Source organism: Euwallacea fornicatus, chromosome 7, assembly GCF_040115645.1.
Source record: "Euwallacea fornicatus isolate EFF26 chromosome 7, ASM4011564v1, whole genome shotgun sequence".
Taxonomy (NCBI): domain Eukaryota; kingdom Metazoa; phylum Arthropoda; class Insecta; order Coleoptera; family Curculionidae; genus Euwallacea; species Euwallacea fornicatus.
This window is the reverse complement of record NC_089547.1, coordinates 1,940,680-1,968,286: the sequence shown is the minus strand read 5'-3', so window position 1 is coordinate 1,968,286 and position 27,607 is coordinate 1,940,680. Positions and strand designations below refer to the sequence as shown.

Here is a 27,607-nt window from a genome sequence, read left to right as displayed (position 1 = left end):
AAAAACAGAATCGACAAGTAGCAGAAGAACTCATTCCTACCATTTGCAGAGAAGAGAGGAGGACAAGACAGAGCTTAAATAGAGGGTGATATTTGAGTACGTCGCCAAGCTTCAAAAAATCATTCTTTGCATGATTCTAAGAAAAATTTATGTAAACATAGGTCCGGTAATGTTTCACTCTCTAGATACAGGGAGTCAAACTTTTCTTTAAAAATCGGGTCAACCTAAAACTCCGAACAATCCTTCAGCCGATATTGTTCAAATTTGGCAGTGTTGTTTATGGTTATTATTGTTATTCATGCATCACTGACATTTTTTAAAACTTTTTTTATCACTTTTATATAGTCAGAGCCAATCAGGTGATGGAACTTACATCCGCTGAATTATTTTTCCCTTGGAGGCATGTAAAATCCTTCTTTTATAGAATTCCGAATCAACACTCAGAAGGAATTATCCAACGAATACGGGTTTCTTGTAGTCAGATAAGACGTAGGCCGAGAATATTTCAACGTGTTGGGCAATCGATGTTAAGACCAGCTAATCCTTGTAGTGAAGTTGAAGGAGGACATTTCCACCAAATATTGTAAGTTTCGTGTTACTTATTGTTAGATGTTTTTTTACTTAAAAAACTGTATATCATTTGTTTAAGTCGGGTTTTAATAATGCATTTTTCTTGTTTTATTTTGTTAAATTTACGGCGTTATTCTTTATGTAGCACTAGCAAAAGAAGTCAAAAAATTCTAGCTTAAAAGATTCCTTTGTAGTACATTAAAAACTGTCATCAAGCTTCGACGTCATGTTAATTTGCGTCTTTTTGATATTTAGGAGTTTTTTTATGTAACAATTTAAAATAAGTTTGATACGCTGTGTCTTGAAAACGAACCATTACCGGAATTACGTTCATGTGAACTTTTCGTCTTAGAATCACTCAAAAAATCACCCCTTGAGGATTGGCCACGCACTTAACATATAACACCCTGTACATCTGGTGATGGTGTCACAAGATCCCCGAAGAATGAAAATTTTCTTGGTTCAAATTTGATTTGCTAACTTTCCTATCATTCTAAATACATTTCCCTTGTTCGAAAAACTTCCAGATACCCAATTGGGAAACAAAATGTGTCGTGATAAATCAAAAGGGTGAGCGTCATGAGGCTCACTTTCATTGTGAAGGACGTATCGTGTCCGGGTCATTAGAATAGCCCTTAGGATATTTGGGATTCAGGTTGACGTGATATAATGTCCGGTGCCGAGATCGATTTACATTCCTGACGATTTATCCAGATAAATCCAATATCGGATCCCTCTGCTCGCCTGTCAGATTTCTGGTGGTTTCGAACATGTTCCGTCTGGAACGAAACGAAAAGCATTTTTCCATAAAGTCTTTCTTGGAACTGACTAGCGCCAAATATATCGAGGCATAAATTCTAATACTCCAGAATGTTCAAGTGTGTTGGATTTTCCGACGAGACGGGTATATTGTTTAAGAGAGGATTTATTGAAGCATAATGGTGGCAGATATCCCTGGATAAGACAGACCGGATTCGGATAATGTATTAGATGGTTTTCTGCGGAAACTTTAACATTGATTTACGCTAAATTTTAGAGCTGCGTTCGGGAGTTTCTGTTTAAAATATGTTGCAGATTTTGGCCACCAGCGGACGGCCGTCACACACTACCGAATCCAGTACCGATTCTCCATGGACCAAAACGTTAAATATGCAAAGATACGGCAACAGTGGTGAGTAATTTATAGCTTCGTGTTTTCTTCCGCATCCAGACAACCAGGCATTTCAACTGTCTTAGTCTGAGTTATTTAGTGGGTGCATTACGGACTTTTTTCCACCTGCATCTGGTTCTTCCCTTATTCCCGTGTGTGTGTGTGTGTGTAGGTGTGGGTGTGGGTGTCGGTGTGGGTGTGTGTGTGCACACTTTCTTCACTATTGCACGTACATACGAGATATGTTGCGGCATCTATAAATCGCAATATCGACCGAATTGCCTCGAATCTAAATCTCTGAGATGGAACTATTGGTTAGGGGAATATCTCAGCCAAAGCTGGATCTTGACGAGGATTTTGGACTAAGAAATCCAACACAGCAGGCTCCACCTGCTCTGCTTCTAACGAAAACTTTTTTTTTAATAGAAAATCCGGTATGTGTTCAGATATTTTATAACAATATCAGGGAATCGTTGTTACCTAATCAAGTCTCCCGATCTGTCCGTAGAGCTACGGCACCCATTTGTTACATACGAAATGAGTCGGTTCCGATTACAAACGCAGAAGCTTTCTTGGTCAACATTAGGTAAATGGCTATTTATGTAACCGGTTAGGAAATGGGTGATTTTACGTAACGAATGAGATTTTGCGAAACGAATGAAGTCCTGTACTGTTACAAAAATAGCATGAAAAAAAAAATTTCAGACCATCAAAAAAGTTCGTAGGTTACATGAAATAACATTTGCAAAAAACCCTGCATTTATATCTTCAGATATACGAGAGCTAGGTTTCAGGGACATTAGTTGAGGTCTGTGTATCCCACTACCTATCTATATTAGTTTTGATGAGGGTTCAGCCTCGCCTCACAAGGGAAGTACGTGTAAGTACGGGTAAAAGCGTCTCGAACGTCTAATAAACGTTGCTTTTCATTATTAGACTCTGAAAGCCATAAGCAATACCTGGAATTGACTAGTTGTAGATAGATTCTGCCTCGTTCCAAATAAGTTGATTTTATTAATCGGTGGACAATTTTGCCAGAAAATCCTGTTGTTTTGAAAAAGCTGGTAATATTTAAACAAAAATCAGCTCTATAAAACAGGAAGTTTCACTGAATTACCTTCTCAAATGAACAAACTGGAAATGTTCTATTATAGTATTGAATTTTGAAATTGCGAGTATTACGTTTTAAAAACGATGGAGAAATTCTAGTATACCACATTGGCGTGCACTGACAAAAATAGAGGTCGCACTGCCTCAAATTATGTGGCTTTATTTCAGAACGCATCATGAATCCTGATATGCTTTTCATCGCTGGACTCATTCCACATACGTACATTTAATTAAGATTCTAGAAAGTGCCATTGTCCGTGCCCTTACTGGGAAGGGGTATTTTCCCGCACCCTTGGAGGAAAGACATATTTTTACTACCATTAGCTATCTGGGCAATACTCGTGTTAAGTGTCGCATGTTGAGAACTACATTTCAGAAGACTATTTACTGATATTCCTTGTCTTCCGAACGCACAAGGACGGTCAAATATTCTATCAAGTACCAGACACCGCATCTACTTCAGGAAGGTCAAAGGTAGTGGCCCATTAAATGATGACGCCGACAATGCTGTCAAATTTATACTTTTTCCTGTAGATTACTTCCTAGCCCCCTGGGTTTTAGGGAAAAATTTACGCACTATGTTCCTAGTAGAAATATACTATCAGGCGCTGAGGCAGTTTCGGGGCACACAAAATAAAGGCAAATTATACAAAAACTGAGGTTTTAATTCTTAATTTACCTTCTTATATTGGTACGTATCATAGATCTGAACGTCTCGATCTAAATCTAAAAATTAATCAAAAAAGGCATTTCCACACTAGAGGGAATTAATTAATTGTGCATGAAGAAAACTAAAGATTTGGTTTTCAATGAGAACTGGTATTAAATTTTATATCTCCTGTCAAATTTTACGCTCTTCTATCTAGCTGTGCAATGCATAATTTAGTAAAAAAAGTCAACTTCCCAGAAATACGAACAGTGCCTACAAAAAAAAAATCGTCCCTGTCCTGCCACACGATTGCAAAATTACAGTGAACGAACAGAAATAGAGTACGATGAAAGATTAGCAGAGCACAACGAATAATTAAAAAAAGGTTTTATGTGTTTTTCCAGTTAAGCCCCGTTTTTGTTGCTGGACTTGTCAGTGTGTTATCGTGGGGAATTAAATTCGGAAACGTTCTCCCATAACATACTCCATATACAGGGTGTTGGATAGTTATAAAATTTCTGAATGAGTGTTCAATACTTCACAGGGAGGTCTTAGAAGTGGCTCCGGTAGTTTTAAAATGAAAAGTTCCTACAAACATGTGTATCTCGTTTACCTTCCAAGATATCAAAGTTGAAAAAATAAGTCACACATTCTTTGATGCTCTTCCGGGGGATTTTTGGCCCGAGAAAAACAAATTTATCAACGATTTAGTTATATATTCCAGACAGCGTCGCAAGCGATCACTCTGTAAAATTTCATGCTTTCGCGTTTGACTCACTGAAATTCCTCTGGACTATATATTCCGGTTTGCTCGCATTTTTCTCAAATATCCCCGGATAACCACCAGCTAGGCCTGAATTTTCTCATTGAAAGGATTTTCGTCAGTTTATCCTCTTTTCTAGCTCCGCTTCCCCGCAGTTTTTTTTTCCAGCATTCCCGCCTTGGAGACTCTGGATCGGAGTCGAACGTCTTTGGATTACGTCCTTAGTCAGGGCCCCCAAATCTCTTGCCTCGTCGAAAAAACATTGCCGGCTTCTTCGGCCGTTTTAAAACGAAAATTTCTCCGTCAAAACTACAAAACCGACCCTAATTTCGAAACAATGGCGACGTCAAGAGTGGGAAGACCACGTTGATTAATTATTCACTGGCGTTCAAAAAGATCGACAGTTCGCGGTTAAATGAATAAACATCGGTATCATTTCAACTAAAAAAATAAAGGGACTAATAAACCAGCAATGGAACAGCACCATAACGTGGCCGAGGCTTGACTGGCATGATTGATATTCTGGTTCTCATTCAAATGAAACGCAATTTAAAGGATTAAGGTTGGTGTAATTTAGCTGCGATCCTATCCCGAGCACAATTAGCGTTTTAAAAATTAGTCCGTGGCAACAAAAAAAATAAATTTTTAAACTGCGTGTGTAAGGAGCATTTAAGAAAGCGTAGCTGGCAAGTAGAGCGATAAATGTTGCATGATAAACCTAGAGCCAAATTATTAATTGCTCTGTAAGCATAGAGCTATTCGGACTTCGTGTTGCTGGTAGGTTTCGCTGAAATTCTATCTTGATTATATTTCGTATAATTGTGAACCGTATGAATTTGCTCACGGCTTGAATTTACACCATAGGTGGTATTTAGATTTCGAGGCTAAATTATATCGCTTCTTCTAGCAATTTTGGCACTTTATATGTTAATTCTCCTCCGTGATTCTATCGAACCTAAAATGGGAGGTCGATCAGATTGGCAGAATTCGCGTTCTCAGTGCTATTTCTAGGGAAACAAAAAACAATAATGGCAAAGTTATTCGCATCGGAATTGACATCTGATGATCCTTTTTTCTATTTTTCTGAGTTGTCTCCATTTTTAGGGTTTTCAGCGACTATTACGATTTCTTTCGATATCTACAAACTTTCTTTCAATTCCACCAAACATTACTAAAGTTAGAAGTAACTAAATATACCAACTCACATTTGAAGTTCTCCCTTGTGAACTGATCAAGAAGATCTACGAAGTGTCCACCAAAATAAATAAATTATTCAGAACTAAAAACGTTAATTTCCACTAATTATAGTAATTTAATGAATCTATAAAGTAATCGGAGTCAGGTGCTCATAAACTTCCTTTGAGGATAGTCTTCCTGCACTTGTACGAAGTTACATATGCAATGACGTTAAAATTGCAAAAAAAGTATTCTTCCTTCATCCTCATTAGCTGCAGTCTCATCAACGTCATTCCCCCAGATACAAAAAGCTGCCGAAATTGGTTTGCTTGGCTCTAATTCGCAATTCCAGGTTAATAATTCTCACTTTACAAATCGCAGTTTCCCAACCCATAAGACAATTTGAATGTATTACCTCATATCACACTGCTTAGCAGTTAAGCAGACAGTGTTACATGTTAATTGAGGTTAAAACACTCAGACAACGCAGTTAACCAATTACAGCAACTCGTCCGGGCCTAAAAGGCCTAAGTGGGAACAGTTTAAAATTCTGGCAACTTTACCAAAAGGATAATATTCATGGAAATTTTGAAGTATCGTACACAATATTGATCAGTTTCCGGGTTTCCATGGAAATCATGTTCGAATCAAAATTGCCGATCCGCTAATCTAGCGTTTCTTATCGAGAAAAATAACGTAAGTATAAACATGGACATCAATAATTGCGATTGGGGAGCGTTGCAAGTTTTCCACTTAAAGCTTAATTCCGGACATGACAAATTTCTAATATGAAAATCAACCATTTTGGACATCAAACGTCGGATATCGAATGCATGGGACTCCACCTTTTTACAAATAATAATAGCTCTACCTCTCCAACAGGAAATATAACCAATTCCCTCAGAAATGAATAGAAATATGCGTGATGGGCCTCAACCGATATTCCGTATATTTCTGATTTTTTCGGTTGGTCGGAAATCAGTTTTGCGAGGCACAAAACCGATTTCGCGCCACTTATTCTCTGATTGATAATCTGCATCCGCATAGGAGTAGCACAGTGCGCGATGAAGAAATTGTTCCCACAGTGGAACATACTGTTGTGCAGAACTCAAGTGAGTCGATTTGCGCTCAGGAAATTGACTCATGTCTGGTCTGTGCAGGGGGTAATCTTCGTGCACAAAACTCTTCTCATACACTTCATGAAAAGATGATGGGCGATAAAATCTTTTGCGGAAAGATCTTGGTCTGCGGATTTACGACATCTAGTCATTGCAAGACCTGAAGCCACGTAACTGTCATTTACGTCATGAGTTCAGTGAATAGATGGAAAAAAATGTGCCCTTGCTACCTCTTTTTTTAACAATTTTGTTCACGTTAAAATTGATTTTTCGTTGACTCGCTACGTTAACAAATAAAATTTCTGGATTCAGAGGCACCATTTTAGCGGATTGTCCCACATCGGACGATTGATTTTAGGCGATAAGTTTTGTTATTTTGTTGAGTTATTGACTTTTTCGAGCTCAACAGAATGCAGGCCACAATTTATTTAGTGCAGAAAACATTCAATGGCCGCGTAATTTCAGGAAATGGACCTGCGAATTGGCTTCAACGATCGTGTGATATCACACCTACGGGCTATTTTCTAGAGAGATATGTGAAATCGCTATTCTACACCGATAAACCACAAACTTTGGGCTATTTTGAAGCCAATATTCGTGGGGTTATTGCCCATACACGGCCGCAGCTGCCGGAAAAGTGGTCGAGAATCTCACTTGAACCAGAAGGCGTAGCCCCTATATGCCAGAAATCGTATATTTAAGCACTAATGGCATCAAGTTAGCCTTTTAATATAGGAAGTCAAATGGTCATTAGCAAGATTTTTATGTGTTTTGTGTTACTGTGCACTTTCCCAAGTTCGAGAAAATACTCTTCTAATCGTAACACATAATTTTAGGTTAATTTTCAGTAAATCGCAGTTTCCCAACATTCGAAGTAAATCTGGAAACATTGCGACATATTACGCTTCTTAAAAGTCAGACAAGTAGAGGCATGCGCCTTAGGTCTGAGTGCAACAATGTTGCCAAATGTTGCTCTCAATTTTTCTTTAAGGTTTCCACTAATGAAACCCAGTAGTGATAAGAGCCTAGTATATTCTATGCTATAATTTGACGGTTCCAGCGATTTCTACCATTGATTCGTTAATGCGCTGTATACTACTGTAGTTAAAAGATAATGTGAATTTTTCATTTAAACTTCGCGGGTACTACTAAATCATGACTTTTTTGTACATTGGAAACATCGTCTGTAACACGTGTGCAGTTTCATGTCAAAACATTCGATTTCTGCAGAGCAACACGTGTTTTCATAAACGAACAATAGCGAATTGTTCGATATTTATTCTGCTTGATTTTACTGAGCAAAGAATTTGCATTAAATTTTGTTCTAGAATTAAGACGTCGAGGATGCTTCAGAAGCTTTTGGTGGTCCGGCTATGTCGTAAAAAATGTCTATAAACGGTATAAAGACTTTAAAAAAGGCCGAAAAGGGGTTCAAGATGAATAACGCCCCACACGATCATCAATATCTCCCGTTGGAAGCCACTTCCAGGAAATCAATAATTTGAACCTTCAAAATCGTCGAATAACAATTAGAGCCCTTGTTGATACTAGGCGCATTTCGTTTACATGAACTCTAACCATTTTAAAATACGTTTCGTACCTCAAACGCGTTACATCTGTATTGGTCCAAAAAACACTTAATTTTTTGAAAAAAAGCATCGCTTTGAAACCGGTCAAACAATTATTTTTGACTATCGGGACATCATGAAACGCATCATTAGGGAAGATGTGAGTCGGATCTGAGCATGTCACCCGGAAACAATCGACCAATCGAGCGAATATCGTGCAAAAGGTGCAAAAAAAAACGGAAAAAACATGCCGAAGTCGATCGAACATCAAGGTGAAGTTGATAATTTTCTCCGATTATCGCAGTGTTGTGGATTATGAAATTCTTTCGCCAAGCGAAACTATTAATACGGACTATTAATGGAGCGTTATGCATCATTTGCGTGAAGCTATTCGCCTCAAGGGACTAGAATTATGGGCAGACAGTTCTTGGTTTTTGCGCCCCAACAGTGCACCGTTCCACACTTTGAGTACAATTTGTCGAAAACGCGACCCATATCCTTCCACAGCCACCGCATTCGCCTGATTTAGCACCGTTGGAATTCAGACTGTTCAACAAGTTCCAAAGACCGCCCCGAACCGAAGAAAGTACTGAAACCATCCCGTAAAAAGACTTCTTCGACTGTTTCGAAGATTGGAAAAAACGACGGCGTAAGTGCATTAAGTTGAGCGGGAAGTATCATGCGTGACATATGAAAGAGAGCACCCCGTAAAAAAAGTTTTATTTAAATAATTTTTGATATGCAAGTTCGTATATGGAAACATAAAAAACAATTACATTTTCCGCCATATTTAGCAATGTATTTGCGAATTCTCAGGAATTTTAGAGTTTTTTTACTACAAAAAATACAATAAAATGTGAACAATACGATCGCAAATTATAATTTATTGGTGCATACCGTGCTTTTGCATTAACCAAATATGGCTAGAGGCAGAATGCAGATAAATTTTCATGAATTGAGTGAGTTTGAGAATGAGTCTACGAGAGAGTGGTCTGTCATTTAGGGAGATCACCAGTAAATTGAACAGTAGTGTAAACACTATAGTGAAATGTTGTCAGGAGTGGTTCCAAGAAGAGTAACCAAACAGGAAGAAAGGTACTAGACGATCCCGAAGAACTACAGAATGCCAAGATCCCCGCCTTCGAATTATGGCCCTAAGAGATAAGTTCGTCTCGTCGAGAACGCCGGCGGATCAGTGATTTGCTAAGCATCGAAATCCCATTGGGATTCGAACCATTTATCGCCGGATAAAAAGTTTTGGACTGATTTCCTACTGTCCCTATCTTGTGTTACTCCTCACCTTAAATCACCTTCAAAATCGACTGCAGAGGTGCAGAGAATGGACACATTGGAAACTGGAATAGGATAATATCGTGTTTAGTAACGAATCCAGATTGTTTGGGTATACACGATAGTCGGGCAAGAGTAAGAAAAAGACGGGGTGAAAGATGGGATCTTCAGTTTACAATACAGAGGCATGTCCATCAGATTGTTGGGGAAGTGGTTTGGGGTGCTATTGCATGTGGTAACAGCTCACCTTTACTTTTCATTGAAGGTAGTACGCCAGCACAACGACACATCTAAAAAGTCCTGGCCCTTCATCTCGTGTCGTACCTGGAAACTCTTGTTAATCCAATTTTCCAGCAGGACAATGCACGACCACATTTGGCCGGAACGACTGTGAAGTTCTTTCAACAAAATGCAATCAATTTGCTACCTTGGCCTCGTCGATCTCCAAACCCTTCACCGATTGAACATGTATGAGATATTGAAGATAGAAGGTTGCACAATTTACTCCACACCTCACAAATCCCAGCGGCGCTACGTCATGCTGTCCAGTTAGTCTGGAATGAGATCCCCCCAAGAGGACATCAATCACCTCATTAGATCCACGTCTAGACGTGTACAGGAATGTATGTAAGACATCACGGAGGACCAACAGATTATTAATTTTTTTGATTTATAACTATTAAATTTGTTCGGTTTTTTAACGAAGTGTTCGCTTTGGCGGAAGAAACGCGCTAACCAAAAATTATTTAAATAGAACCGTTTTTACGGGGCGGTCTCTTTTCCATGTCGCACAGCGTACTACGAGGGCGATGGAACTTATTTCAAAGGATAAATAAAGATTTTTATTGTATTTTTGTTTTTCGTCGCAACGACACAAGACGGTCCGAACAATGTAGCCCAAATAGCAACAGTCGTTTACTAATATTGTTAACCAGCTGAAGTGTACCTGCTCATTATGTTCTATCAATAAAGTGCCCCGTCCCGAAACATTGCCCGACTCTATAATTATCAACAAATATTTCCTAGAGGGCGTGGTTTTATTACCGGACATAAACCCGTGATTTGAGCCTGAATATTTGATTAGATTTCCAGAGATCACGCGATTGTCCTCCACCAAATTGCACTTGCTTGAGAAACACTGTTTTCCCGCGACTCCATTTAATTGCGTCAAATTTAAATACAGATTACAATCCGAGGAGCTCTTCCATCTCTCGTTGGCGAGTTAAAAATATAAACTTTGCATATTAACACAAAAGTTCGTTCGGATAAAAGTATCTGAGTCGGGGTGGTAAAAAGTTTCTGGGCGACAATTAGCCTTAATTAGGCATTTCGGAAATACCTCTTTTTAAACCAGTGTCCTTTGTGTGGAAACCAACAAGAAAAAGTTCCCTCTCATCCGCGGCAAATTGGTACGATGCACGATGAAATCGAAACCGGTTTGACATGAAATAGCCCAGAAAGAAAACAAAGATGGGTCCCCTACTGACCATTCGTAATTGTCGCACAAGTGATATCCATAGGCGTCATTCGTTGTTTGCGTGAAGTTGTTCCGAATGCAAATTGATCGCTTTCGGTCATCTGACTAATTGTGTTCCACGTACGGCCGTCCATAAAACATTTCCAGTGTTACTGGATGGCGTGATAAAACGGCAACAAACGTCCTTTAACTGGAATTTGAAGCGGAATATTCGAAGTGAAATATTACGAAGTGGTAATGACGTTAAGTAAGGCCACAATGCGAAATATTTTAATTAAAATTCCCCCAGGTTGCGACCTCAAGGCGTTTTCGACGTCGATCCGTCATCGTAATACGAATATCTTTTACACAAGGTGTGTTTTGCGTGTTGATTTCAGGACAGGCTCGGATTTGGGAAAAACTCGCCTGTAGGCCGAAAGGCCCTAGACCGCAACCCTCTACGGAATTTAAACCGTCGTGAAGCATGTGGAAACACGAGGTGGCCACACCATAGGAAAGCGCATTTCATGTTTCTCGCCACCAATCTCAGAGGCGATCGATCTTTGAGCAGTTCGATTTATGCGTTCCAAAGTCGTGACGTAGTGGTACGTGGGAACACAGCTTGTCACATGAGAGTTCCAAATTTCCCTCGATTATTTCGGAGCAACCAAGATTTATTTCAAGACGAAAACTGTCAAACTTTTAAATTGAAACTATTGCGAAGTTCTACATTCTGGGGCTTTAAGCTCTGATGGATAAAATTTTTAAAACTAGGCGAATATGAAATACGACTCACGTAGGCTCGCTATTACGGTCGCAGGTTGAGTTTGGTACAACTGGGATTCTTTGATTTTGAATCTCGAGTTGTGGGTTACGTGGGAACACGACTTGTTCTTAGTCGTTAAAGTAAGTGTGGGAAACTGACGGTTCAATTATTTGACAGTACATTTTCAATATTCAGGATCGTACAGAACCCTTCGGGAGAATGGGAAGCGACTGATGAGAACCTTCGGTACCAACCTCAGGAGGAATTAGAATCAGACTCATTAGTGCCTTTAATTCAGTGTTCTAATTAGGTTTACTGGGGGTAATTTTGACTGTGTTTTCCATATTTTTCCCCAATTCTCCATCGGATTTTGCGGAATATTTTTGGCGGATTTTCAAATAACTCCAGCCAATAAAAAATATAGAACTAAATTAAATTACTCCGTACCGTTTCCCGGACCCGTTCTCTTCGTCCTTTTTTATGTGTGGCTCAAATGCAATTTTAGCGCTTGTGAGAGTTGCTTTGATGCACGAAATCTACAATCAACCAATTTTCAAGTTAAAATTCACGTGCACCTGTAACAGAAACTTTTAACCATGTGTTATGGGGCCCATAATTTTCGGATGTAAACGGATTAATATCGCCATTTACGGTAACTTTTCTTGTTATAAAATTTCTGAAAAAGTCGAATAAATTCCGTAGCCCATGCGCCTCGTAAAATTTTATTTAAATGCGTTTGCGAATTTAGTGTTCGCTCCGAATATATCGGTCAGTGCACACAATTCCTGATTTCAATTTCGATTAATTTAACCCACTGGCTGCGTATGCAAAATATAAATATTTTGTCGGCTTTATCGAGCTCCATTCTCTACCGGTATTGGGTAATAATTTGCGAGAGGACCTCACTCTATCAGGTATTTTCCATAAAGTCTCTTCTGCCTTCGACTAACACTGGCAAATTACCCTGCGAGATGCTATTTTGAAAATCCGTTTTAATTAAATGCAATCGGAACAGCCAATTAAATTTTAAATAATTTATGCGTCCATAGTTCACCGTCAACCTAATTTGAAGTTGAATTCGTGAAACAACATAATAAATCAACTTAATTAAAAACAATCCGTTTTTGGCTCTCTTGGCTGGAACAAAGGGCCAAATTAAGCGCAAAAACATTTTTGCATTAAAACAAAAATACGAACCAAGGTTTTGATTTATTAAAAGCCCCTTCGTTGCTAATATGACAGATACAATGAATAGTTTCGGTTGTTGGTTTTTGGTCGAAGAACGTTCTAGAGGATGTAAAAAGCAAAGGAAACATTCTCTCCTTCGATATTCTATAACTTTCTCCCTGGCCATGTATTTTTCATCATCCCAAAAGAGTGCCTCAGAAATACCTTGAAACTTAAATAATATTTCAGAGCCTCTCTGTTACTTTCGTTCACATCCCTCTCCACGGGATATAAATCCTCATATTCCGCAAACGTAAAAGTGTTTTCAATGTTGCGCTAGGGAAAATTTATAGACATCGAAATTACTGCCGATGTATCTGAATAAGACAATATGGCGCCCGATAATGGATTGAACATTTCCATAATGGGACGTACAGTATTATTAATAAACAGTAAATAGAACTGAAAACACTCCGGAAACTTACTATTATGATTTATTGAGGATCCACATTTATAATTTATTTAATTATTTCATGCCTCATTATTACTCACTCGATGGTCGGGGCAATACATAAAATTATCAATATATTTTCATGGGCAGTAAGTAAAGTTTTGGGGAAAACAGGGAAAAAGGATGGTGGTTGTTTTAATTTTTTTCATTGATTGGACATTGACATAAATCACACGACATCAGATAATTGTCCAACTAGGTAAAAACCATTTATATGCGACATGCAGGTTGACCGTTCGGGGTGCCATTAATTAAAATTCCTGTTCACTTGTGAATTAGAGAGGCCAAAAATCAATCATGCGGAATTGTTTTCCGTGTCGAACAAATTTCATTCACCTATGTGTTTAAAAGTCGAATTTTGTCATTAAATGTTTGAAAAGAGAGCAGCGGACGTTGATTGAATTCTACGTTTTAATTTTTTTTTTGCAAAATTGCTTTGTGCCATTAGCGCTAAATACGATTCGGTTTAATTTTATTTAACGTGTTGAAATGTTGATTAAAAGCAGATATTGCGAAAACGCTTAGACGAGTACAAAGTTTTTCTCGTTTAATTCAAAGTTTATGTCCAGGAATGTGCTGATGCGTCAAAGTGCGCTGTCTCAGTAAATATTATTTTTAAAAGGAAATGTTTCATATCAAAGTTTTTGGTCGCTAAGAGGTACGTATTCTAAAATAAATTTCAAACGTAGAAGATCCGTCATTAAATATGATCGTACCAAGTTATTATTTTTTAAACGAACCCGCCCCCTTCCCCACCCCTTTACCGACCCTGTCCCGCCCCGGCCCCGCCCCTGCTCCGCCCCCTCGTTTTATGCCAATTTCGGATTTATTCTGCAATTTTAAGCTCAATTTATATAGAGGGTAGTTCGTCGAATATCTCCCGTTTCCGAGTTATTCGAGAAAGTTCAAAAATTTTAATACCTGCAAGATCTCACTGAAATCGGTGCTGTACCCTAATCTGTCCGAATTTCGGAAGCCGTCTTATGGGGTTCCAAGAGGACGTGGTAAACTACGTTTTGTGGTGCTTTAATTTAAAAAAAATTCAATTACCTCCGAAATAAGCCTACGAAGTTGCTTGACTTCGAACCTTGATATCTCGCTCTATAAAAATCTACAACTATTGTTAACATTACCCTATCCCTAAAAGTAGCCATTTCTAACTACCCGATAATCGCTCCCTTTTAACGTCTAAATGTTTCAAAAGCCGCACCGGTGACATCATCATACACAAATATTACGCGACAAGATCTATTTACAATATCAATTATTATTATTAATATTATTATTATTATTATTATTACCGGGCAATTACTGGAAACTTAGAAACCTCAGAGTGTAATGATAGGGTAGCATTAACAAGTTTATAGATTTTCGGATCCTGAACACGATGCCGCCGAGAAAATTGTGGCATTCTATTTGAAATAATCAAGGTATTGAGGATTGAAGTCATGCAACCTCGAAGACTTATTTTGTCGGTTATATAAATGTTTCCTTTTTTAATTAAAGTGCAGCAAAACGTGGTTTATTAGGTCCTTTTCGAGCCCCATAAGACCAATTCCGACATCCGCAGGGGTTAGGATCTAGTGCAGATTTTCGGGACACCTTGCACCTATCAAACTTTTCGAATTTTCCCGACTAACTCGAAAAAGTTAAATTATTGACATAAGGCCTTTTACATAAACTGATTTTAAAATTTTACCATAAATTCGAAAATGGCAAGAAAACTGGGAGGTTTCATTTAAAAAACGTAACTTGGTAGTAACACACTTTTTATTACGGAACTTGTACATTCTAAAATAATTTTCAATCAACCTTCTAATAATCAAAAACGTTGATTTGAAATGTTTCCTTTTAAAACTCATGTTTACTGAGATATCGCACATTTACGAACTAATGAGCAACTCTGTAAAGCAATTCAGGAATGGGGAAACGAGGATCTTCTTTATTCGAGGTCCTAATCTAAGGGACAGAGTCAGAAACATAAAAATGCATTACTCTTTAACACTTATTGCAATTTAAACACACTATAAGTAATGCAGAAATACTCTAATCCTACCTCTTTCTACCAAACTTCACTAAAATAATGCAACAGTACACGAGTTTCACGCTAAAAGGAATTCGCCATTAGTCAGGATGCTCATTAGATTACTTAGAGTTACTTCAGCCAAAGTTACCTTGGGTTAGATCATCCCAAACGGAGAGAGACTATTAAACTTAAATAACGTAAAGATACCAATGACATTCTACAGGGTGATACGGATTATTAATAAAGAATGTTGACAACTGTCAAATTGAAAATCAGAAATGTTAAAACGTCAAAAAAAACTATTTTAAAAACTACAAATTCAAATGTTCCGAATACGATATGAAAAAAATTATTCATATATTGGCCCTAAAAACTGCCAAAACCGTACATTTCTGTCCTTTTCGTATATTATTTTGAAACCTAAATCTATCTCGGTGACTTTTCATCCAAGGGCCACCAATATGAACAACATTAGAATATCCCCGGGGGCATTAGGGAGTAGCGGGAATTTCCCTGATGTGACGTGTCCGGTCTGGGGATCGATTTGCATAGCAAAGAAATGGGAAAAAGACGGTTTGGCTGGGGGGGCGGGACGAATATATTGCTTTGCTCCTGAGTTAGGTCTTGGTCGGAGTTATTTATTTGATAATGTCTTTTACGTTTGTCTAGGGAATACTATTCTGTTAGCACTTTAGAGCTGACCTGGTTCCTGCCTTTGAAATAAAAATTGCTGCAACTTTACACGATGATCGATATGGGATCGTTACACAAACTTTTATGAGTGTTCACTCGATTTGCTTCAGAAAATCTAATTTCAGGAATTGAAACGACTTTAGCAATTTGCCTACAAATGCAAATTCGCCTTGATTGCATATTGACGATTATTGCTGCCGTTCCGTGTCGGATCTAATTCATACCTATCGTCAATTTTCACATTATACTCTAAAGCTTGTAATTTTTATATTTATACAGCTTGAAAGTAATAAATTTGAGGGGACGAAATTTACTGCGGCAATTTAGCCAATATTCAGTAATTGAATGTGCGTAAAACGTAAAAGTGATTACACCGCACGTCCATAGGGTTTATATAATTTTTAATTTAAAATCGGGCCGTAAATTTAACGGCCATCGTATCGAATTTCCATATACCGCGTTTGCTAATTCAACCCTTAAGATTAAATTGAGTGAAATTTATTTAAAATAATGTTCGAATAGTGCACAGTTTTCGATTAATTTTGCATCCTAAATATCCAACTTATCGACGAGGGCCCGCAGAAGTGGATCAATGTCGCCGCGTGTCGGCCTAATATAATAAAACTGACGAAAATTTACACCAGACCAAATGAATTTGAGATAAAGGCTCGAAATAAAGCCGCTCGTTTATCATTCTTGCTTCAAAAGAAAAATATGAAATTATTTGTCCACTGAATGGAGTGAAGGTTTGGAGCGAGATGCAGCGAGGATTTGAGAGCCGCTCTATTTATCATTTTTGGCCGTTTTTACAGCGGATTGCTGAAGGGACAAAAGGGATCGTGTTTTTAGAAATTTGCGCAGATTGCCAAATCCGCGGAGAACCACGTTAGCAACCGAAATACCTTCAACAAATTAGTATTTAGTTTAGCGTATGGGTCCCGCACGTACCTTGTGAGAGTTAACTTCAAAGACCTTACTAATTGCGTGAACAACCGAGATCCGTATAAGACATTACAACATTATATAACGATGTAAAAAAATATATATATATATATATTTTTTTTTTATTTATCAAATTTAATTTATTTGCTTCGGGAAAACGGATGGCGCCTCCGAAGAAAACCTGGCAAATTACCGACTGAATTATCTTTTAAAGCTGAGGGAATTCCTGGATTGGGTGGGCTTGTAGAATGAGTAGAATCCGACGAAGATGACAATTAGAAACTGGTTGAAATTCATTCTTAGGTAAATTCCGATATTCTGGGAACTAAGGGCGTTGGAGAGAATCTGCATAGGAATTCGAGTAGCTGTTCAAAGCCAAAACCTCAGCCGAAACTTCATCAATTATGACAATGGTATGAGTAAATATCTATAAATTTGCAGTTATCCAAACAACATATGGCAGCGTTACATGAAATTATAAAGGTTTGTTTCGCCCAGCGGCACGTTCTGAAATATTTTCAATTAGGCCCTGCGTCAGATTTCGGCTCAAAAGAAAGATTAAGTCCTCCAAGAAAATGACGCTGAAAAGATATCCCCTGGAAAGCGTTCCACTGATTCAAAACAATATTTTATTTATAGCATATGCGGTATAAAACTCCTCTCCTTCATCAATCTATTAGCTATTTTAAACAATAACATTAAATTGAAAGTAGTAATTCCTATTTAACCGATAATAAAAGGGAATTCCTTTCAATGAAGTGACATATTGCCGCCCTCGTGTGTTTCGAAAAAGCCCAAATGATGAATGTTTGATGTACCTGGTAAATGCATGAAGCACGTATTGTTCGATACCTACTAGAATGCCTAGAGGGTTATAAATTTGTAAATTCAATTAAGAATCAATATGCCCTGGGTTTGAATAGACCCTTATAGAATTGTATATTCACGGGGCCTCAGTTTAGCTACATTATTACCATAAAAATGCAAGCGGTAAATTTTTCCGTCATAAAACTTTACATTTTAATCATTTCGCCCCCGTTGTAGTTAAAGACGCGATCTGCGAAATAGTTAAACCACCTTTACAGGCATTTTTACAGCAACATTACAGAGAGACCGATAACCGTTTTGAGAACTTCTCCATAAAAGTTTACTTGCCTGAAAGCACGCAGCCTTGAGCTTAACTAGGCTAATAAAAAATATAAGATCCGTTCACCTAATATATGAAAGTTATAATGGAATTTCTGCTTTAATTAAATTTTGGTCTGTGTGCTAATAAAATTCGTTTCAGTTTAACGAAAGTATGCTCAAGTATTTTATGAAAATTAGCCCTTAATTGGGTGGAATAGTTGCGCAAAAGATTTAAACGGTTCCCGAGGCGGGTTTTATTGAAATATGTGGAGAAATTATTCATTAACTAACCGGAATAAAATTAAACACAAATTAAGAATACAATTAAAGGATACGCTCGAAAGGAGGGCCGGTCTGACAGTAACTAATTGCCGCAGTTTTTGCTCGGGCTAAATAATTTTCTTTAAATATATCATCGGCTCTATCTCGAGGCTTCGTTAAAATTTTAATGAAATCGGAATGATTTATTGCCATAAGATTGCCCCAGCCTAGGAGAATACCTAAATCAATTAGATCACGAGAGGCTATAAAAGAATCGAAGCGAAAAGAGAGCGCCCACCACTGTGTGTGTGCCAGAGCTCTAAATTCCACTTCAGCCCTTGATTGGTCAGGCCTGTCGGACAATGTGACCCTGGCTATCGGTTTCCACAGTGTGTGTCCGCAATTATTTTATATTCGCAGCAGTTTTTCATTCCCCCACAGGGAATCGAAGCTAATCCTTGTTTTTCCGTCTCTCTCTGTCTCTCCTTTATCCTGTAACCTCAGTCCCCGTGAGATTTAATTGAGTAGGCCACTCCACTAATAGTCTCGTCTAGCTAAATCATTAGAGAAATCAGAGTTTATAGTTCTTTGATTAAGCCCTCAGAGGAAACCAACATGAAGCGACTTTGTTATCTTTTATCTGAAAATGAGTTTAAAAAAGTTATAGTAATATCGAATTTGGTTCTTGTCCGAGACTTGCTTCTTGCTCAATATTGAAAAGTTGCAGTGGTGGATCTAGAAAAAACTGGGTGCAAAGCAAAGTCGTGTTCAGTTCAGAATATGTGTCATAGCATTTTCGAACCGAGCAATTTTACACGATTAAATATGCTTTAGGAAGTTGTTGGGATCTTTGTTGCACTGTGGCTCTATATTTGTTTCCTCATAGAATTTTTTGTTGGTTCAATTTTTCTTGCAAATTGTGTTCGCTACTTCCTTAGTTTTACTGGCTTAAAACGTAAAATGCGTAAAACTCTGATAGTGGACAATACACAGTAAATCCCTGAAGTATCACGATATTCTTCGAGACAGCAATTTCTAAATTTTTTTTTATTTGAATTTTTTTTACGTTTACGCAGTATAATTACCACACTTAATCCATTTTAGTAATTTTTCTCGAAAAAAAAATCTTCTATTTAAGTTGAAATTACTCATTTCATTTGTATTGTTTCTGCTTTGTTTCTCAATTTAAAACCATCGCGACTACCACACCCATGCTTTTACTATACTTTTAGCATATTTTTTAATATCACGCAGAATCCTTTTAATAAACACTAAACCATTGACGCATCTATATTTTTAACTTTAATTTGTTTTCGAAAACTACATCGATAATCAAGGCGAATAGGTGGAAATAAATCTGGGAAATTTTTAACTCTACCTCCGTCGTTATGGTCTCCAATTCATGACTACCAACTGCTCAAGCAGAGGATCGAAAATGGCAGACAACAATAATTATAGAAATATCTTAAAGCACTCCCTGGAAGGCCGGGTCAACGATACAAACTCTCAAATAGATGAAGGGGGAGAGTTTTTCAATATATCTAAACCCGAAATAACAATGTCTGTAAATTTCCTGCTGAATGATCAAACAAATTAGCAACTAATAAAATTTACTTTTCCCCACTCCCGTTTAACGAGCAAGCGTTGAAAATCTATTATTAACTTTCAAGAAAGTTATTGCGTGTTCAAGCAAACTTTGCGCTTAAATTATATAAAACGAGGGCTGATCGTGTACTTAATTATGATCTTGGGAGCATTTTAAATACTCACAGACCCACTTGAAACTCATTACAGACCAAAGTTATTATTTGCATAAACTCACAATAATACGCCTCGAGTTAATATTAATTCGAATGAGCGGAACTCGACAACCAAAAATAACACAAATTTCTATGACAATGAATCGAAAATTAATCTGCAAAATCAACCCTTACAGAGGAAGTAAGTAGCACAGCTTATTCAACCCCCCCAGTCCTATGTTTACACGACCTTAAAATTGGGGTCGAAGTCAGTCACTGGATTAGTGTATACCGTGTTATCTGGCATCCAGACCCATTACCATATGTAAATATGCAAATTGTTGTTGTCTAATAAGTTTGCTCGGATTCTCATGCAGGTCCCGTCTTGCCTCGGGTCTATTTTAGGGAAATTGGCGGTTCCTGATAATATATGGACGACGACAGGGGGGATTTTAACGAATAATATCCCCACAGCTTTTGTAACGAAGGTGATTGATGGCTTGGACCTGACTCACTGAGCTGATTGGTTTTGGTGTCTTGAAGACTCTAATTTGCAAAACTATGTATTGGGTGGAAAATTGGAGAAACTACGAGTTTTCGAGCGTCAAATTTGGGGTTCATGAGACATTTTTTAAAAAGCCCGCGTCCAATCCGATGTCTCGAATTTCAACGTGAAAGAATATTACTTTTAATTAGGTCGCTCTTCAGATCGTCGCGGAAAAAACCTGCTCGTGAACCTTCTAAAATCGTCCGAAAAATCAGTCCTTAGTTAGCGCTACATATTCCCCATTACAAGTACATGCGCGCATTTTCCCTATAGAAGTACGACACGCCATTACTCATCAGTCTATTAATAGACTAACATCCGTATATCAAAATATCAAACAAACATGTTACATAATTGATTACCCGCTAGTTAATGAAGCACACCCCCTTGCGTCCCTATCGCCCCGGGTGATACATACCTCGGAAAAATGATGGAGTAAGTTGTTAAATTAGTGCTGTGCCTGAGATCAATGTTGGATAATGCAAAAAGTGCGTTAATAACGTAAGTGTTATATAACTAATTCATGCAACTGCAAAATTAAGGGCACTTTTGCCAACTCCCCGGGACGTCCTGCTTTAAATAATTCCTGTGGTTTTCTTTCAGAGCCGACGAGAGATACTCTTAATAATTTGGCAACACTACGTTTCACAGAGCTTCGTCATAATTTAAAGTTTGTCGTATTTGAAGGTTTCCCCCGCTATTTTTACGGTTCCAGGAACATGGCGACTTTATTTTTCTGGTCCTAACTTTAAATGGTGCAGACGGGGGTTTTGAATTATTTAAGACTCTGGGCATAGCGGGGACACGGTAGTAGAAGACGTGATTTAAATTTAATGCCCCCACTGTTCGCTAGAGTGTGAAAGAGTTTTGAATTGCTGGTATTAGTTGAAAAGGTTGTAAGGTTCCCGGCGACTCGACTCAATAATGAATCCACAAATCCCGGCAATAAACCCACGAAATTATCTGACTTCTCGAGTAAGGGCCCTCTAGATATCTTTTTAATGGCGCATCATATTTCGCCCCGAAGGGCGCAAAAAGTTGCAAAGTTCGTTTAAAACTTCTTCCCCGCTTATTCGACTTCTATTGCTTTTGTGTACCTTCTAACGTGTCTCAATTCCTTTACTACCTTTTTTTATAGACTAACTTCCCAGGGATTTTTTCAGGGTTCACGCGCGTTTTACAACTTTTTTCGAAAAATTCCGTCGAAATTCGAGAACAATATTAGTTTCCATCTTTCCATGGTGAAGCGTCCCTTTTCTGCAACTACACAAAGTGTTACAAGATTGCAAACGTGACCGGCAGTCGAAACAACTTTATGTGTTTCACCCCCCGGTCTCTTTCTATGGAGAGGATTTGCAGCGGGGATCTCGGAGAAAATTGTCTCTATAATGAGAATGTGGAAAAACCGGCAATATGTGCGACAGTTTCTTTAAAATTATGACGTCTCTGGCCGGCTCTGCAGAAACTGAAATTATAAGAATCTATTTTTAAGGGAGGGCCATTTAGAATGGCAATTTATTTCCTTCATTTGGAAGGGATAAACTTTTGAGTAGAGTTTATGAAACGGAAAATTTCTCGTTAACTCAATGCTAAGAAACAAATTACGAATTTTTTATTTGTTGTTTGTCAGTTTTAGACAGTCTATTATAACTTTTTAAGCCCGCAGGATTTACCTACATGCTAACAGATTATTTCTTAATAAATTTAATCCAGACATCACACTCACAAATAACTCCGAAGTCGCTTTGATACCTGAAACTATACATCACAACTGTAAAGACATCAAACTGACGTTACTTCGTAACGTTGATAGGACGCCACAATTATTAACATACAGAAAACAGCGCCCTGTACGCGCCAAATTACGAAATTAGTGCTAAAATACTGTTAGACGTAACTTAAAAATGAAATAAGTTCATTGATATTACACGAGAACGTCATAACAACATTCTACCTTCATGATAATATTACCTTTCGAACGTCGTTGTCACGAACGTCTCAGAAATGATACATGAAAGATATTGTGTACAGATAAGACCAAAAGTCGGTAAAACTCGTTAAAAATTAAGAGAAATATTTTTCATAAATATGCTGGAACACGTCAAATATTGGTTTTCGTTCCGTATTTTTTGACGCAACAGACACATATACAGGGTTACTTTTTATTTTATTTCTTATAGGGCTCCATATATGTCATGACGTTTTTGAGTTCCTTGATAAATTCAGAACATATTTCACGAACACATCCATGACTAAGTTCAACAGTTTTCGAAAAAAATTACAAAAAATAGGAATAACAATAGAACTATTAATGCTTAAAAAATAACAATACAAACTCTTACAATTTAATTTATCGAATGTTCCAATCATGTCTCGTTAAATTCCTGACAGTCGGCAAGACACAACTTAAATTCCTCAAGCACTTTTCGTATAACTTGAGCAGGTATTTGTTAAGCTTCTTGGGTAATTTTATTTTTTAACTCTTCTATATTGTTAAGTTTATATATTAGATATATACACAACATAGAGCATACACCCTACGTTTCAGATAACTCAATAAAAGAAGTCCATACGGGCGAAGGCAAACGATCGAACGTGCCACTCTAATTGCTCCCTTCATTCAATCCATCGATTGTAATATTATTATATGGATATGTTTCATCTTCAGAATTTCTCAAAAAACTAAAAAAAGTCATAAAATACTATACATAGGGTTCCATAATCCTCTGTACATGCCTGTTACATCAAGAATGTAGAACTAGAAACAGTATTTGACATGTTCCAGCATTTTCATTAAAAATATTTCCTGCAATTTTTAATGAATTTATGCGGAATACATTATACACGCCCAAGTACTATTTCTCAAATATTTCCAAGCTCATTTATCTATGTTAAAGCTTAAAAGAAGCGAAATCAAACTCAAATTTCGTCTAACGTTGATATATTCTTAATGTGGGCGTTTCTAATGCCTTTTTACTCCCAAACAAAATACTGCCGAAAACTTAATTAGTCATTAAATGAAAACTGAACCAAGTCAAATGGTAACAGGAAAATTTCAAAAGCTTTCCACGTTACTTATGGAAATTCTTTTGGACGTACTCGCAACATCACATGGGCATGACGATATCACGTATGTCCTCATTTACGTATGGGAACGATTGAAACTATTATGAGTTGATTCGACACTATTTCCAAAATATGCCACAAATATTTTCCTCATGTAGTCTTCATTGCGACAGCAAAATATTAGATATATTTTCTGCAGAAGCTTTTTGGACATTTTTTCAAAATTCCACATCGCTCCGCTTTAACTAAATACCTTTTCACTTGGGTTTTAGGACATTCTTATGAAATTTTACACTGATTTGTTCCAACCGGAATTTTACTTGAAATTGTTTAAATGGTGTTCAATTTTTCACCTACATTCTAATACATGATATGGCTTATTATCGTTCGTACTTGACATAGGTGACATACTGCGAATCTGTTCAACACATTTTTGGAATATTTTCCCTGAGTTTAGTTCACAAAACCATCGTGATGAAATCTCATTTATCTTGAGTTTATTTTTTAATTTTATATCATTTTACATCTACTAGAATTTTGATGAAATGTTATAAAAAAACGATCCAATTCTCATACTCCTTACAAACCGCCTTCTGGATAATACAAAGGACATCAGTTCTTTTAGCAGAGATTTGAAATGTCTCCAAAGGACATTAAACTCAAAGGTCACCATCCTGCTGTATTATCCCCCTCATGAAAGGGCTCCATCCTTCCTTCATCCTTTGTCCGACAAATTACATTCGCGCCAATGGAAAAAACTAGCAAATTCTTAAAGCCCCAACTTTAGCCGAACTATTTTCCTGCCGACTTTCGCTTCGCTATTTAATCAAATTTTCCTGCGAGGCTTTGAGCAGGCTGCCTTTTGCAGTTTCCACGAGGCAAAATACGTCCTTTTTTCCTCCTTGAATGGCTACACTAAGCATGAATAATGTCGGGGATGTTTTGGGGTAAATAAATTATTTTTGCTCGCGTATTATGTTAGGATGTACCCGACATACTCACTTCCTGCTGCTGGGAAGTTTTAGTGAGTACGTAAGCGAGGAGTTAGTATTTCAGCAGAAGCCGGAGCTTTCGTATAGTCGTTATCTCTAATGCTGAAGCCAACAAAAAGCTCAACGTTTTTTTCCTTATTTTGCTTCTCTAAACGGTACGAAGCTTTTTATTCGTTCCCAAACCAGAATAATTTCAGCCTCCAGAGAGGAGAAAAGGAGCATCTAACTACCTTCGTTATTCGTTTCAATAATGAGGAAATCTTTTCCTGCGGCTTGGAATTTTATTCAAACTGTCGCTCACTGCTCTGCAGGGTCCCTATTTATGCAAATATCTTGCCTCGATGCCCCCATTCAGCAGGCTTTTTGTGCCCTTTTAATACCTCCCATCCAAATAATAAGCTTTTTCATTATTCCTATTGATTGTGTATTTAATGTAGTTAGAAAATTCTTATCCAATATCCGTCCAGTAAGTTTGAGCCGTCAAGGTTGGGGGGGGTTGAAGTTATATCGCTTCGCTTATGCTTTCAAAGAAAGTTTTTATGATGAAACTACGAGGGGTTGAACGTTCGGAAATACCCTTTTAAGTCAAAGGACACAAAATCCGGCTGCTCGGAAAATATGACATTGTGTTAGGAAAGTTGGCGCTGCCGAAACTCGTTTGACCGTGAAACTTCCTCGGTAGAGCAGAAATTCTGTTGCGATTTAATGTCAACACGCTTAAAAAATTATACGCTCGACTTGAGCCATTTATTCACGGCTTCCCCCTTTTTCTTATAAATGACCTTATTTTTAACACAGAACTTGTCATCTCAACTGACAAAACTACTTCCCTAATATTTCATAGTCAGTCCAAATGGGGATAATTTAGCCGACTGGCCGGGTAGCTACTTCGCAGCGCATTAGTAAAAGCTATTAGGAGTGTTAATCAAGCCATTATGTAGCTAACTTTATTCCGCAGGCGAAGTTAGGTCGTTAAGAGGCTCGCCTAACATACGGATGGCCGCGGTTTTCGCCTCTAAGTCCGCTCTATTTCGCCTCTAAACTGCTTTATTTATTCGATTATCTTGAGGTGGCGGTCCGCAAATCGCCGATTTTGGACAACCACCAGTGCGTAGATACATCATCAATAAAACGATTATCTTGACTAAAAAAAATTCTATAGTCCCAACTACAAAACGCAGAGCTGTTCTCTGAGAAGTCGATATGTATACTGGGTTGCCTGTATCAGGTGTTGCTTACTACAATATTGACTGAGTTTAAATCGTAAACAAAGACAATGAAAAGTTCACCAACCTTTATTTATTTGTTATTCTGTTGATGACGATGAGGATTATCTAAAATCACTTATCAAATGATCCGTCGCTTCAAAGCTGCTTCAAATATACCTGTCGACGTAATCAACCACAATAAGGAATATCTACAAGATGAACTGGCTGATATCTAACTCTACGTGTATATGCTGGGTTGCCTATTTCAGACGTTTTTGTTACAATGCATCAGATTTATATCGTAATGGCCATCCTTACAGACCTTGAAATTGTGGTTATATCGATTAGGGAAATTTCTCCAAGGATCAATAAGATTTATAACTTCCACACAGAAAAAAAGAATTAAATTCACAAACTAAACGTGAGTTTCAAGGGGGATTTATTCTCTCCATTTATGCCAACGCAAATACCGTGCTGCATGAACCTTTCTCTGAATAAATTAGATGTCTAAAATGGTCTATTTGACTGTCTGAAGGCAGAAATTTTTGATAACTGAAGCTTATCTATTTCCAAATCAATGGACTTCTCACATTATGCGTGTTCATCACAGGTCGTTTGCGCTAGTTACGAGGTTGTGTACATAAAAATTCAATTTCTTGATGAAAAATTTAGGTGTAAAGTTCACTTTAAAAGCCATTAGTTTCCAATGAATTTCTAAAAGGCAATTTCACTGCCATACTGCCAGGAAGTAAATTACTTTGTAAGGTCGATTTAAATTGACAGTATTACGTGCTTGAGAGCGGAGTTTGCCCGTGAAGTTCGGCTTGTTGGGAGGAATTTTTTGTCGAAAAAGTTTCCTATTTTGTCGACTGCTAGATAATTAGATTGTGAACTTAAGCTTGATAGAGTAAGTTCCTGCAGAAAAGTGTGAAGAGAAAACCCCTTCGAAATGGAAGAAATTGAAGACTGATCCACGACAAAGAAATCAAAGTTTATGTTGAGCTTGCCTCTATTGCCTCTCTCGGCACGAATCTACCACCACCTCCAAATCCTTAAAAACACTTCAAATTGCCCCTTTGATTTCCCTCACTTAAACTACTAAATTATAAAGTACTCACAGTTCAAAAACTTCCCAAATAAAATTATTGCCCTGTCGATATTATCCTCAAATCCAAACTTACCCCAAATCAGCGCCACCGCCGCAACCTGCACGTCAGCTCTCAAACCCCTCATTGTTCGAGGCTGCTTAAGAATCCCTTCACTCAGAACCCTCGGAAGCACCAATCACAATCACCGAAAGTACCCATTTTGATGCCAATCACTGAAATAATAACTCACGTAAGTTACGCGCTTCTATTAAACTACGCAGACACGTGCTGGTGACGTGCTCCCTTCGGCGTCGCGACGGACAAACTGGCATCGTGACGGTAAACCGAAACTTTGTTGAGCTTTCGCGAAGACGTCACTTGACATGCGCCCATAGTTTTTTCCATGGATGAATTAAAAGTTGTTGATTTGTTTCGAGTTCTTTGGGCTTAATGGCAGCTTGTCTTCGTTAAAGTTTCAATTACGCTTGCTAATGGAAATATAAGATCAGTGAAAGGATTTTGAAGACTCGATTTCGGAAGTTTCGGTCATTGGGATAATGTCAAGTAGAATGAGGCGACATAAGATTGATACCAAATTATATTGAGTTTAGATTTAAGCTTTT

The 27,607-nt window shown here is 37.7% G+C and overlaps 1 protein-coding gene across 1 annotated transcript in view; it reads right to left on the bottom strand.

Annotated features, from left to right (window-relative positions):
• LOC136340316 (uncharacterized) overlaps positions 1-27,296 on the bottom strand; it is a 124,909-nt gene extending 97,613 nt beyond the window's left edge. Inside the window, exon 1 of the mRNA XM_066284297.1 lies at positions 27,078-27,296. Coding sequence (XP_066140394.1) covers positions 27,078-27,129 — 52 coding nt within the window. The 5' untranslated portion in view covers positions 27,130-27,296. The remainder of the gene's footprint in view (positions 1-27,077) is intronic.
• Positions 27,297-27,607: the final 311 nt, after the last annotated feature.